Source organism: Cryptomeria japonica, chromosome 9, assembly GCF_030272615.1.
Source record: "Cryptomeria japonica chromosome 9, Sugi_1.0, whole genome shotgun sequence".
Classification (NCBI taxonomy): domain Eukaryota; kingdom Viridiplantae; phylum Streptophyta; class Pinopsida; order Cupressales; family Cupressaceae; genus Cryptomeria; species Cryptomeria japonica.
In genome coordinates, this window is record NC_081413.1 from 400,207,635 (window position 1) to 400,220,389 (window position 12,755).

The 12,755-nt window shown below is 36.5% G+C and overlaps 1 protein-coding gene across 5 annotated transcripts in view; it reads left to right on the forward strand.

The window, feature by feature from the left end:
- The window catches only part of LOC131073111 (uncharacterized), a 269,602-nt gene that overhangs the window by 119,064 nt on the left and 137,783 nt on the right, over positions 1–12,755 (forward strand). For 3 of the 5 annotated variants that reach the window (XR_009112830.2, XM_058009495.2, XM_058009502.2), the window contains exon 6: positions 11,945–12,019. Coding sequence is in view for 4 of the 5 variants with exons in the window: in XM_058009495.2 (XP_057865478.2) it covers positions 11,945–12,019 (75 nt within the window). In the remaining variant the exon portion in view is untranslated. The remainder of the gene's footprint in view (positions 1–11,944; positions 12,020–12,755) is intronic. The other 2 variants (XM_059211076.1, XM_058009507.2) reach the window with 1 other exon arrangement.

The following is a 12,755-nucleotide window of genomic DNA, read 5'->3' on the forward strand; positions in this document are numbered from 1 at the left end:
CCCAGTTAATAGGCCAACCATGCTCATCTGCCTGTCTCCTAGAAAGGGGACATTACAGTTTGTTATAATTCAAGCATTATACCTGTCATATGATCCTCAAACTCTCAAAATTTGAAATTTCAGTTGCTATATCTATTTTTTTCAGGTGCTAAAAGATTCCAGCCTTAGGATTCGGTTGAGTACTCGGCCAAACTTTGCTAGACTCGGCTCGAGAGTCTTGGTCGACTTGACTCAGCTGACCTCAGGACTTGTAAGTTTGGTGAGTACTCGCCGAGTCCTCAAACTGTGCTTTTACCAAATTACAAAGGTTTGTTCTTATGCCATCTTTGTTTGCTCCCTTGTTATGTGCTCTTTCTGTTGACCTAACTGTTATTGGTTCACTATGATTCCCTTCATGTGGTTAGTTGGGTGTTCAATTCCTCAATTTGGGCCTTTTGTGCTTTTGTAATTGTCATAAACACACTTTCCACAAATCTCACAAAGATCAAATCCACTTAGATACCAAAATGATTTGTAAATTCCTTAAATTAGGAGAATTCAATAATCCAAATTTAACATACTGTGCTACTTGTAAATGTTGATCAAATTAAGAAGAAAACATGCTACAATAAAAGAATTCCATGGAGGGACTCAAGATTTTATTTGGAGACAAACAAGTTTTATGGTAGTGCTAAATAGTAAATACTATATTACCTATACTAAATGTAGCAATTTACCGAGTACAATAGGTTGCTTGTGTAATCTCCCCTTTAATGCAACCCTCTTATATTCTATCCTAGAATCACAATTTTAGTACATAGAGAGAACAATAGAAGGACACTAATGTCAAACTGCACAACAAATTAGACAACATTTCCATCATGTCATGATAGAACATATATTCGTCATTCTTAATATATTGCAAAGTGTATATGAAGGGTTCAACAACCTTTCTTTCCCTACACCTATCCTCATATGGAGCTCAAGGAGAATCACACAAGGTGCCTTGAGCCTATCCCTCTCCAACAAGCCCAAGAGCACCAAGGACCTCGTCTACTTGGCCTCTTGGCCCACACTTGGGGTTGGTGTACCTGCTGGAGCCTAGTGCTCTTGCTTCCTCATATTCTCCCTCCATAATTGGATGGTGAGATTGAAAGGTATTACAGATTCCATCATAGAATTTACTTAATCGCCTTATGAACAGTTAGTGATAGAAAGGCATTATTACACTGCCATATGTAATATCCCCTAATAATTTCTAAGTCAAAGTCACATTAATTCTTTTATATTAGTTTCTAATTCACTAATATAAATTAATTAATTAATAAATGTTTATTGTAATATTAATTATTTTATATTAATCACCCATTTGTTAATATAAATTAATTAATAAAAGCCTAAACTATTCGATGGTTTATGATTAGTTCCAAATAATGGGAATTAGTTTGATTCAGTTCGGGAACTACCTCCGGAATAGATTTAAGGAGGTGGAGATTTGGCAAAGGGGAGGATGAAAAGATTTGTTATCTGTGTGATAGGGTATTGTTGTGAAGTTTTCACACATCGCCCCATTGCAAATGGGGACCCATGTTTTTTGCTTTTTAGGGTTTTTTTTCTAGGTCTTTTAGGGTTTTGTTAGTTAGCCTTTGCATTTTGAGTGCTGTCGGGGAGATCAATAGGATAGCAAGTCCTGCTGGAGTGAAGTCCTGATCCTGAAATTTGGCTAAGTCTGGAATGTCCTGATCCTGAAATTTGACTAAGTCTGGAAACTGAAAAACCTCAAAAAACTAGATTTTGCAATATAACTCCTGGAGGTCTGAAACCACTCTCAAACATCCTGAAAGTATATATGGAATATAACTTAAAGTATAAGAAAGAAGAAACATAGAAGGAAATGTCACTTATAATTGTCCTGATAGAGAGTTCGAAAAGTCAAATTTCGCTCCTGACCTTCACTGAGGGTCCAGAGCAAAAACCGCTCATGTCCCTCTCCAAGGGTCCAAGGCGAATCGCTCCTGTTCCTCACCAAGGGACCAGAGCGATTTTATTCATATGCACATTTTTAGACCTTGTTTGGACTCCAACTTTTATTCATGGCGTGTAAAGAGGTGATATTTTCCTCAGCGAAGGAAATTTGAAGTGAAGAGTAAAAAGATTTGGCCCTGAGAGCAAAAATCGCTCCTGTCCCTCACTGAAGGACCGGAGCTTGAAATCCAAAATTGCCTTGTCCTTGAAAGATTTGAACGATTTCGCGATTTGAGAAGAACGAGGGAGGTACATTTTACTCATTGAATATAATTTGGTTGCACCTCGAAGGAGAAAATTGGCCCTAGAAGCAAAATCGCTCCTGTCCCTCTGCCAGGGACCAGGGCGAATTTCAATGATAGCTCCCGTCCCTCTCTCAGGGACCAGAGCGATTTTCTTATAAGACAAGTTTTGGCGAAGTGAAATGAGTTTTTTAAGTTTGAGGCAAGTAAAAGGATGCATAACGAGTCTATTGAATATAATTTTGAAGAGTGCAAGACGCCAGTGAAGCCTATTTTGTCCTAGGCGCTCCTGTCCCTCTGCCAGGGACCAGAGCGATGAGGTTAATATTCATTATTCTTCCCATGTCTAGGCGCCAACATCATTTTCAAATTGCATTAAATGCTAAATTTCGATGAGCCTTGATATTTTTAATTAAAGATGGCATTTAACAATAACGCATGGGCATTTAATTAATTAATTTAGCCTTTTAAAAATCGAAATTTTTTTATTGTAAAGGCATTTTAAATTAATTATTATTAAATTAAATTTAAAAAGAGAGCGCTTGGGATATTATTTTAATATTTTATAAAGGTCGGCCTCTCCTTTTATTAAATTTTATTTTTTTTGGCTTATCTTGCAAGGTCGGCCTCATGGGAGGTGAAATGGTGAGCGCTCTATATATTTGGGGTGTGTTTTTCATAATTCAAATCATTCTTGCATTATCTCTCATGCGAACTTGAAGAGCAATTTGAGGAGGGCGAAATTCATCTTGAAGGCTATTGGAGAGGAGAATTTCTTGCTAGTTTGGAGGATAATTTCCAGATTTTTGAAGACATTTGAAGGCGAATTTCCAGATTTTTGAAGAGGAAGGTGGAGTTCTTTTCCAAGCTAAAGGAGGTGCATTTTATCCAAGGGAGGTCTTGATCTACATTTTGCCTAGCGAATTCTCCTATTTTTGCATCTTTTTTTTAGAATTAATTCCCAAGTGGAGGTATGGCGTAATCACCTTGGCACCATTTTTGAAGATTTAAATTTTGCTTTGAAAATCCTAAATTAGGAAATGATAACTCCAGATTTATCATGAAGTTTCCTAATTAAAATCTTGAATCTTCCTTTTAAAGTTTAATTTTTAGATTTCAAGATATGTTTCTAATTTTGAAATGTTGTGTAGGTATCAAGATGGTGACTCCCAAACTCGAAGGATCTACAAGTCGGAAGGCTCTCATCAAGGACGATCAAGCAAGGACAAGGACGATCAAGCGAGGACAAGGACGACCTTCTTCGATCCAGCCTAGCATCGACAAGGACGGCCTTCTTTGGACTAACCTCATCAAGGGCGACCTCTTCCAATCTAGCATTCCAAGGCGAGGTACATCATCATCCTACAAATCAAGGACACAAGAAGTTAGAACAAGGGTTCGTTGAGGAAGCAAATAGTTCCAGATGAATTAATTAAAGCTAGCTTCTCAACAACATTAAGTTGAATATCTACCAAATTACAAGTGTCAGACAAGGTGGCATCCCAGTCATCGCTCATCCAGTCAGTGTGGTCCACCTCAGCATTTCCAGATTCAATGTACCTAACTCATGGAAGGTGGCACAAACTCCGATGTACCTACCCCGGCTATCCATTGGTCGATTTTTCCAGAGAGGACATGTGTCCAAGCAATGCAATTTTATCATTGGTTGAGCATTAAATGTTATGTAATGGTTGTAACAAACCCTAATTAGGGTTTTCATTGTAAAATCTTGGCCATTGATCTTGAATGGATCTAAGCCATCGAATTGTATTGAGGGCACTATATAAGCCCTGGCATTTCATTTTGTAAAGGCTAATGAGAGAGAGTTAGAGTTAGTTAGTGAATAGAGAGTAGTTAGAAGGTGATTAGAATAGCAATTAGAGTAGAGTAGAGAGAGAAGGCAAAGATTGTTGCCAAGATGTTGTAAAAGACTTGTAACTTCATTGAAGAAATGGTGAAATTTATGGGTCGATTCGACAATTTGCATGGTCTTTATACTTCTCATGTTTGATTTTATGATTAGATGAGTGGAAGAAATGTGCTTGATTGATGGTGAAATTCGTATATCCATACTACTAGCAGTTTGTTGATTGCAGACTTGCCTTGCGTAGTCAACTGGAATCATTCAGCTTAAGCTTAACTTCAATTGTCGCTTCTTCATTGATATGCATCAACCTGATGGTGTCTATGCCTGCAGTGATGATTTGAACATCATAAAGCTTCCCTTCGAAGATCGCACTAGCCTTGTGGAGATGGTCCTGCGATGTCAAAACAAGACCTAGTTAGAGTTTCATCAAAGATCAATCATTGCTCCTACATTCTTAGTATTAGGATTAGATCCTCTCTTCGCCCTCGTCTTTTTTCCTTTTTTCAAATCAAAGCTAGTAAGATCCTGTGTTCCAGCAATATTCAAAGCAGATCAGAAGTTCAGGCATCAAGTGTAAGTCCCCTTGTGATTCCAGCAAATCACATCATACCACAAAGAGCTTATCCACACGTAGAGACCCTACATACAAGAACCTTGGAGTCATCCTGATTGATCCTTTTTCGTGATATCTTCAGCAATCAGAGGCTTTACTCAAGAGAGGATAAGGTACCTTTAGGTATTTTATTCTGTGTATGATTGTGTACAAAATACACGTCAACAGGTATACATTGAATTAAATTGCCTTTCGTCAGTTATTGACTGGCCTATTGGACGCAAGTTCTTGGAGTGGAACTGTGTTTTATCGAAGCAGCAGAGTGACTTAATGGAGTGAGTCCTTGTATGTGATGCGGACGCGTGTGTTTCCTTACATGCGAGACGGGAATAAGACCACCGGAAGCTAGGCGGGTGAAAGACGGCGCTCAAACTCACTCCTTCTCCCATGGCCCTGTAACCCGATATCGGGTTGTAGCGTATGGTCTGTTATTGCCGTGATGGGAGACCGCAGTCCTCACGTAGAGGAAATGGAAGGGTTAACAAATATGAAGCACACCGTGATGGTTTCGTGTCCCAAACTTGTTCGTGCAAATTGACTTTCCAGGGGAATTAAGTTTGGGGTGAACTGGTTGCTACTGTGGCTGTCTCCTTCTACATTGTCTATTGGTGGATATATGAAGACTCTTTGGTGGCATTCAGCAATGAGTTTGGCATCAACGTGAATGTACAACCGACAGTCACTGCTTATCTATTAGGTGCATCATGAAAGAAATTCTTTAACCCATTTCCTGGTGGAATATTTAATCATTTGATATCAACTTCCTTGAATAATGATTGTTCAGTTTTTTGTTGACAAATGCTATGTTTATCAGTAAATATGAAAGTAGAATTGAGACTCTGTGTATTAAACAATAATACTGTATAACGATATTCATTGGTATTCCAATAATCCACAAGCTGTGTTGAACAATACGTTTCTGTTATATCCTGGACATATATCTATCTGCAATCAGATCTTAGTTAAGGAATGTTACACCATACATATTGCAGTCTATATTAATATTACTATTAAATTCTGCATAAGAACATTATTAGGCGCCATATATTAAGCATACATATTAAGCACATCCCCATGCATACCACCAAGAACAAGGATGTTACTGCCTGTAACTTAATAACAGTTCTGATCTGATCTGGTCGATTCCCTTTAGTGTTCTCAGAATGACCAGAGAACAATGATCTTATTATTTAGTGTTATCATAAATAGCAATCGAATGTTATTCATACTATCTAGTGCTATCAGAAAGGAACAGTGATCAGATTATAGTGTTAACATAAATAACAAATGAATGTGATTCATACTTGTTGTGACGTTTTCACACATCGCCCCATTGCAAATGGAGACCCCCTACTTTTTAGGCTCTTCCGGTCTTTTGGCTTTGTTTTTGGGTTTTTTTCGCAACAGTCTCGTCAGTTTCTCCGCTTTGCAAGTGTTTGGGGGTCATATTGATTAAATCTGCTTTTTGTTTGAGCGAATTTGGTGAAGTCTAGGGCTTGTTTCAACAATTTTAGGGTTTCTGCCTTCAGTCCTAGATTTTAGGGGGTTCCTTTTAGGGTTTTGGAAAAATTGAACTTAGAACTGGAATCGGGACCCTTCAAGGAACCTCCCAGTAAAATTTGAGCCAAAACGGAGCAACTTTCTATTTTTAGAAAGTTCCTATTTTTTAGGGATTTTATTGAGTCCCGGATTGGTCTAATTTTGCCAAAAATCAAACTTACTCTTTTTAATAAGTTTCTATTTTTAGTAAGTGCTTTTCTGACCTATTTTGCCCAAACCTTGACATTTTGAAACACTTACTATTTAGGAAAATCTATTTTTGGCAGGATCTTCACAGGAAAACACTGAAAGCTGAATATCTCTGAAGACGCTGAAGACTGAACGTTCCTGAAGACCATTTCTAAATCCGGAAGAGTCAGAAGGCAGACAAGTTGTATGAAAAAATGGTTAAATTTGGAACTCCTATTCTAGAAGAGGAAAGCATGCAAAATCATCTAAGTCCAGAAATTCACATCAATCCACCAATGTCATCCTGATCCGAAAATGGCCTAAAATTTGACTAAGTTTGAAAACTTGAAAGATCTTCCAAAATCCAGAATTTGCATTATGATTCCCATGGACTTGAAACCACTCTCAAACATCCTGACAATATATATGAAATATAACTTAAAGTATAAGTGGCATCTGAAAGGAAAAAGACATATTGAAGATGCCACTTATACTTAAATGTTATATTTCATATATATATGTCCTAACGAAGAGCTCGAGACTTGTGAAAAGCATCAAAATCCTCCATGCATGAAGAATTCCGTGCAAGGAAATGATTGGGCGCTAGATGAGGTAGGTCAGGAAATGTTTGGAAATTCATGAATCCTCCACAGTGGTGAAATTCCGCCCAACCGTGGACTTGGGCGCTAAAAAGAAGGTCTCAAGGATTCACAAAAAATTCATGAATTCCTCCACTTAGTGAAAATTCCGCTCTTCTCCAAGGGAGGGTGCCAAAGTGGAGTGCTCAAGGAGAATGGAGAAAGTTTAGAATTCCATGCCTAAAGGAGATTAGCGCCCAAGGCATGAATAAGGCGCTGAAATGAGGTCCTCAAGGAATTCATAAAAAATGAAGAAATCCATTGCATTGTGATTATAACAAAGGTATCCATGGAGAGCAGGAAATAATAAATATCCTTCATCAAAGTCAAAATTCTATGCCAAGTCAGGAAGTTGAAAATTTTTCTAAGGCTTGGAAATGATGAATTTCACCATGAAGAGTGAATTCCACTTCTAAGTTGGAAAACTGAAAAAAATTGTCTAAGGCATGAAAATCCAAGGGTCAAGGAGGAATGCATAGAAGCGTGAAATCTCCTCAGTGAAAATTTTGGAAAATCTATTTTTAGACACCAAATCTTATTAGAATCTGGAAAGTTTTGCAGATTTGGACTCGTGAGATAATTCTCTATCTCCATCTCAAGAGTCCTAAATTTTAGGAAAATTGCTAAAAAATAGGAAATGTGGTAAATTGGTCAGAAAGCTCCCTGCAAACATGATGAATTCAAAGACCACAAAAAATCCTTCCTTTGGGAAGAATTGCGCCCAAGAAGAAGAAATTCCAAGAAAGGTGAAAATTTGGCTGTGTCAGAAATTCTTTCCTTCAGGATAGAATTCCAGGAAAGGTGAAAATTTGGCTAAGTGTCGGAAATTCCTTCCTTCAGGACAAAATTCCAGGAAAGGTAAAAAATTGACTAAGTGTATGAAAATTCTTCCTTCAAGACAGTTCTTGGAAATCATGAAAATTGGCTAAGGCATGAAGAATTTCCTTCCTCAGGGTAAGGAACAAATTTCTTTCCAAAGGAGAATTTGCTTCACAATATGAATCCCACGCCGAGATGAATTAAAGGTGGAAAAACAATTTCTTGGCAAGGAAGGAATTAGGGATGAACTGAACAAGAAATTTCCCCCAAGAAAAGTTTTTTAAAAATCCATTCTCGGGCATCAAATCACATCCAAATTTCAAAACTTTTTACAGATTTGGATTCGTAGGAGAATTTTCTCTCCTGGACTGTGGAACCCTAATTTGAAAATTTTCCTAAAAAATAGGAAATGTGCAGAATTGATGAAAAACCTTCTTTGAGCAAGGAAAGTTGAAGAGACTTCAGGAAAATTCTTCCTGAATCGAATTTTCCCTCTCCAACAATTCCAGATGTGCAGGAGCGAATATACAATGGCGGGGTCCACTTGCATGGCGAGGATCTATTGAACACGTGGCAGTAGAGTGGCGCATTCATTACCGGAATATTTGACCAAATGGTGACCCGGTCATTTCATGTTGAATTTATGGTAGATTCTTTTTGCATGCAGCCATTGCTGGAGCATTTGACATAATGGGGTGATTTTTGCATGGATGAATATTCAACGCATGTTGGGCGAAGTTGAAAGAGGTGGTGCATTTAATGCGCAATGGATGCTATTTTGGGTACTTTTGCATTAATTGTATATGGGCATGATGGGTTATTAATTGGAGATTCCCACCTTGTTGCACCTTGAGTGGAGAATCTTCTGGGATGAAACCCTAATTAGGGTTTGCATGGCCCGAGGCCTATATAAAGGGGTGACCCCCCTCAATTTTAAAGGAGAGATTATTGTCTGAGATTGTTGCATCAGGATTTTGAAGTAGCCAACTTAATGCATTGTTCAATTTGATGGTGTATTCTTGTTCTACTTTGGCAATCTGCATGTGGTCTTGCTCTCTTCAATTAGATTAGATTTGCTTATATGTTGTTAGAAAAACAGGATCTGATAGGAGTGCTTATTGTAGAATCTGAGCTCATACTTTTGGTGTGCAGCTGTTTGTTGTACACCGTGCAAAGTTAGCGTGAGCCCTTTTGATGTGTATATGCTTAACTTTGATCATCGGTAGATATTGTTCGATCCGATGGTCCATATTGATGATCTGAAAAACCTTTATGCACCCTTTGAAGATTGCACCACCTTCGTGTAGTTGTGCTCTGCTGGCGAAACGAAGTGTGGTTTGATTTTGCATGAGTGATCCCGTCTCCTGTTCTTAGGATTAGATTAGCTTTAGCATAGTTCTCTCTACCCCATTCTCATTTACTTTCCGCATAATTCGAAAATCCAAAAGATCCAAAATTAGAGCTTTCATTGCAAATCATCCGTGCAGAAATCTTTGAGCTTGCATGAGTCTTCTCCAATTGAACACACGTAAGGCCCCTTGGGTTATCAGCAAACCCATCAAACATCTGAGTCACGTCCACGCATTGAAAGAACCTTGGGATTAGCCGTTGAACTTTAAGCAATCCTAGCATATAGACTAATCTTGATCAAGAGAGGATCAGGTGACCGTTAGGCAACTTTATTCTGTGTTCGACGCTGTCATAAAAAACACGTCAACTATACTGTCTAGTGCTTTCAGAATAGAACTGTGATCATGTCATCTAGTATCATCATAAATAACAAGTGAACAATATTCAGACTAACAATAGAACAAAGATCGTAGTTGGCAAGTGAATGGTAACAATACTGAACCCATGGGATGTTGTGAACAAGATTAAATTTATTCTAATTCTTGCTGAGTGGTACTTTTTGTTACAGAACATTAGTAGTATATCAGATCATACCTGGAGTCTTTCTTATGGCGTAGAAGAAACTTACAATTGCTGCGGTGGTCTGAGGTACTTCTGTTGTGTGAGATATTATTCTCCCGATTTCTTTCTTATTTCCTCCGATGCCTTTTTTCTCTCTTCACTTCCCTCCTTCCTTTCCTATCCTCCCTGTCGATGCTTTATAGGAGCAAGGGAGGGTGATGACTCAAGGAAGAGTCACCACTATTCAAAGGGGGCTGACTTTTCCAAGGAGTTGCTGCCTTAGGATTACGTGGGACCCCTTTGGAGATTAGGGACCCATATATTAATTTATTTCATCCAAAACATTTCATGAATATCATCATTTAATAAATATTAATTAATTAATCATATTATCAAACAAACATTCATTAATTAATATTTATTAAATAATATTATCAAACAAACATTCATTAATAAATATTAATTAATAATAATAAAATACCAATTAATTAATAATAATATCAAACAAACATTCATTAAATATTAATTAATTAATAATAATAAAATATTAATTAATTAATAGTGATTGCTACATTTATATTATTTGCACATAATGAACATTTAAATTAAATATTAAATTAATAAATAAACAATTAACAATATTTTAATTGCTATATCTAATTTATATTGTTTGATTGGGAGAAAATATGATGATCAAGGACGGGGCATGACAGCTTGGTACAAGCTGTCCATTTCTCGTTTAGTGATAATTCCTATTGTCTCAGACCTTCCAAACTACTATGAACAGCTGACTCTTTCTTCCTTTGATCAATACAACTTTGTTTATCCACCTATGTGTGCAAAACATACTTCCAACTCCTAATTATTACTTCTAGAGTGCTTCCCCAGTCTCAAGGAGAAACCCTTAAAAATAAACAAGTCAAAATGTTGCTTCTTTGTTTCAAATTCTCAGCCTGCATCAACAGTAACAGATTCACCGTGTTCAACTAGGTGTCAAATTTGTTTACACTGCTTGTGGAAACTAGTGATTTCACCAATTTTGCTTGTAACCTGGAATTCAATATACTGTCCACAAATTCACAAATCTTTTTTTTTCATCATAATTTCATACATTTTGTAGGGTTTAGCTAATCAATAACCAAGCACATGGGGGTTTGTAGAGTCATTTGTTGGTATAAATTACACAAGATTCTCATTCACATATCTGAGAATAATACATTAATTTGCATATCTGATTTATGGAAGAGCATTTATGCTATTTCTGCAACTCATGAATTTATTTCTTTTTGTTAGATTATGATTCAGCTGGTTCAGATTTCCTACACAGAAACCCCTTAAATTTGGGTTGTTCTACCAACACACACATCTTAGGTTTGTTATATGTGGATCATACTTTGTGTGTATTTAGCTCTCTTTCTTTTTCTTCATTTCACTAAATTAGATAATTAAGTCTGTTGCTGCTTATGAAAGCATATTGTGTAGAGGATTAAGTAAATGACAACCATATCTATTCATTTATTTGTTGCACCTTCAATTCTATCAACTATTACTTGCCATTCATGAAAGCATATAGCATTCCAAAGTAATCAGATAATAGCTATATTTATTTTTTATGACAACTTCAATGCTGCCAGTTGTTTTTGTTATGTTCATGCATTGGTGTAAACAAGGATGCTAGCTTGACATTGTATACCTCTGTCCCATTGCTACCACGATATCATCCATTAATAAGAATTCTGTAAAATATTCATCAAGCCAAAAATATTTCAAATTACACAAGCTAACACTTCAAATTTTAAGACTAAAACATGCAGGTCAACAATTCCAACGCTGATTTGTGGCTGTCAACAACGATCCCTTTCATTTGCATTTACATGCCATAAATCACAGAATGTTAAATTTCCAAACAAAAAAGAAAAAGTTTTATACCACCTTTCATGTACTCTGAATATGAGCAGAAAAGTAACTTGGGAGCATCGAATAGACATGGTAGAATTAAAAAAAGTACATTGGAAAATTTAGCTCATATACATTTGTTTTGTTGTACATTTCCACTTTGACAGTTCTTATACTGTTGTAGATTGAATAATCTTTGATGGGTTGTGTTGTGTTATTTTAATAGCAGGGAAATTGCACTATATTTGATTGGAGAGATCCTGCATTTCAACTCCATGTGTCTCCAGCGGATGTTGATAAGGTTTTGATCTCACCTTCTGTGTAAAGAATTGGATTAACAGAGTTCAAATTATCTAATTTTATCAAATTCAATAGCCTATGTGCATGTTTTCCTGTATGTGCTTTAAATTTTCAAATATGTTAGGATGTTGGAAAATGGTGGGAATATATATACACATCAAGTAGGAGATAATTCATAGTTCTTTCAATCAGTCTTCTAAATTAGATTTTGCCATAAAATTATGGAGGCATGTCCTAGAGGGTGACAAGCTAGTCCAAAAGGCAAGGACAATCAGAGTTTATAGATGCTTTGAATTGAAGGAAAATATTTAAAGGATATGTATGCATGGGTTTGATGATTTTGGGGAGGTTGGATCTAATGATAACTTGTTTGTCTTTGTTTTTTCAATTTTTTATGAACAGGATTGATTGTTATATCTATCTGTTCTAAATGTAAGGAAACAAATTTGGTGTTGATACTATTTTTAAAATAATTAAAACATGTGATATGGTTGGAAATTTTGGAAAGATTTGTTGTGGGAACTGCCTATAGCACATAGAAAGAAACATCATGAATTTATTTTTAAGAACTTATTGAGATGCAACAATACATGATCTCACAATGCTTTCTTCTTTTGCCAGTTTGTATATATACAGTGACCTGTTGCTAGTTTTGTGTGTGACTATACTGTATGAATTGTATGACACATACCAAGAACATATGTGGTGAATCTTTGTCATTTTAAGATTCTGTGTTC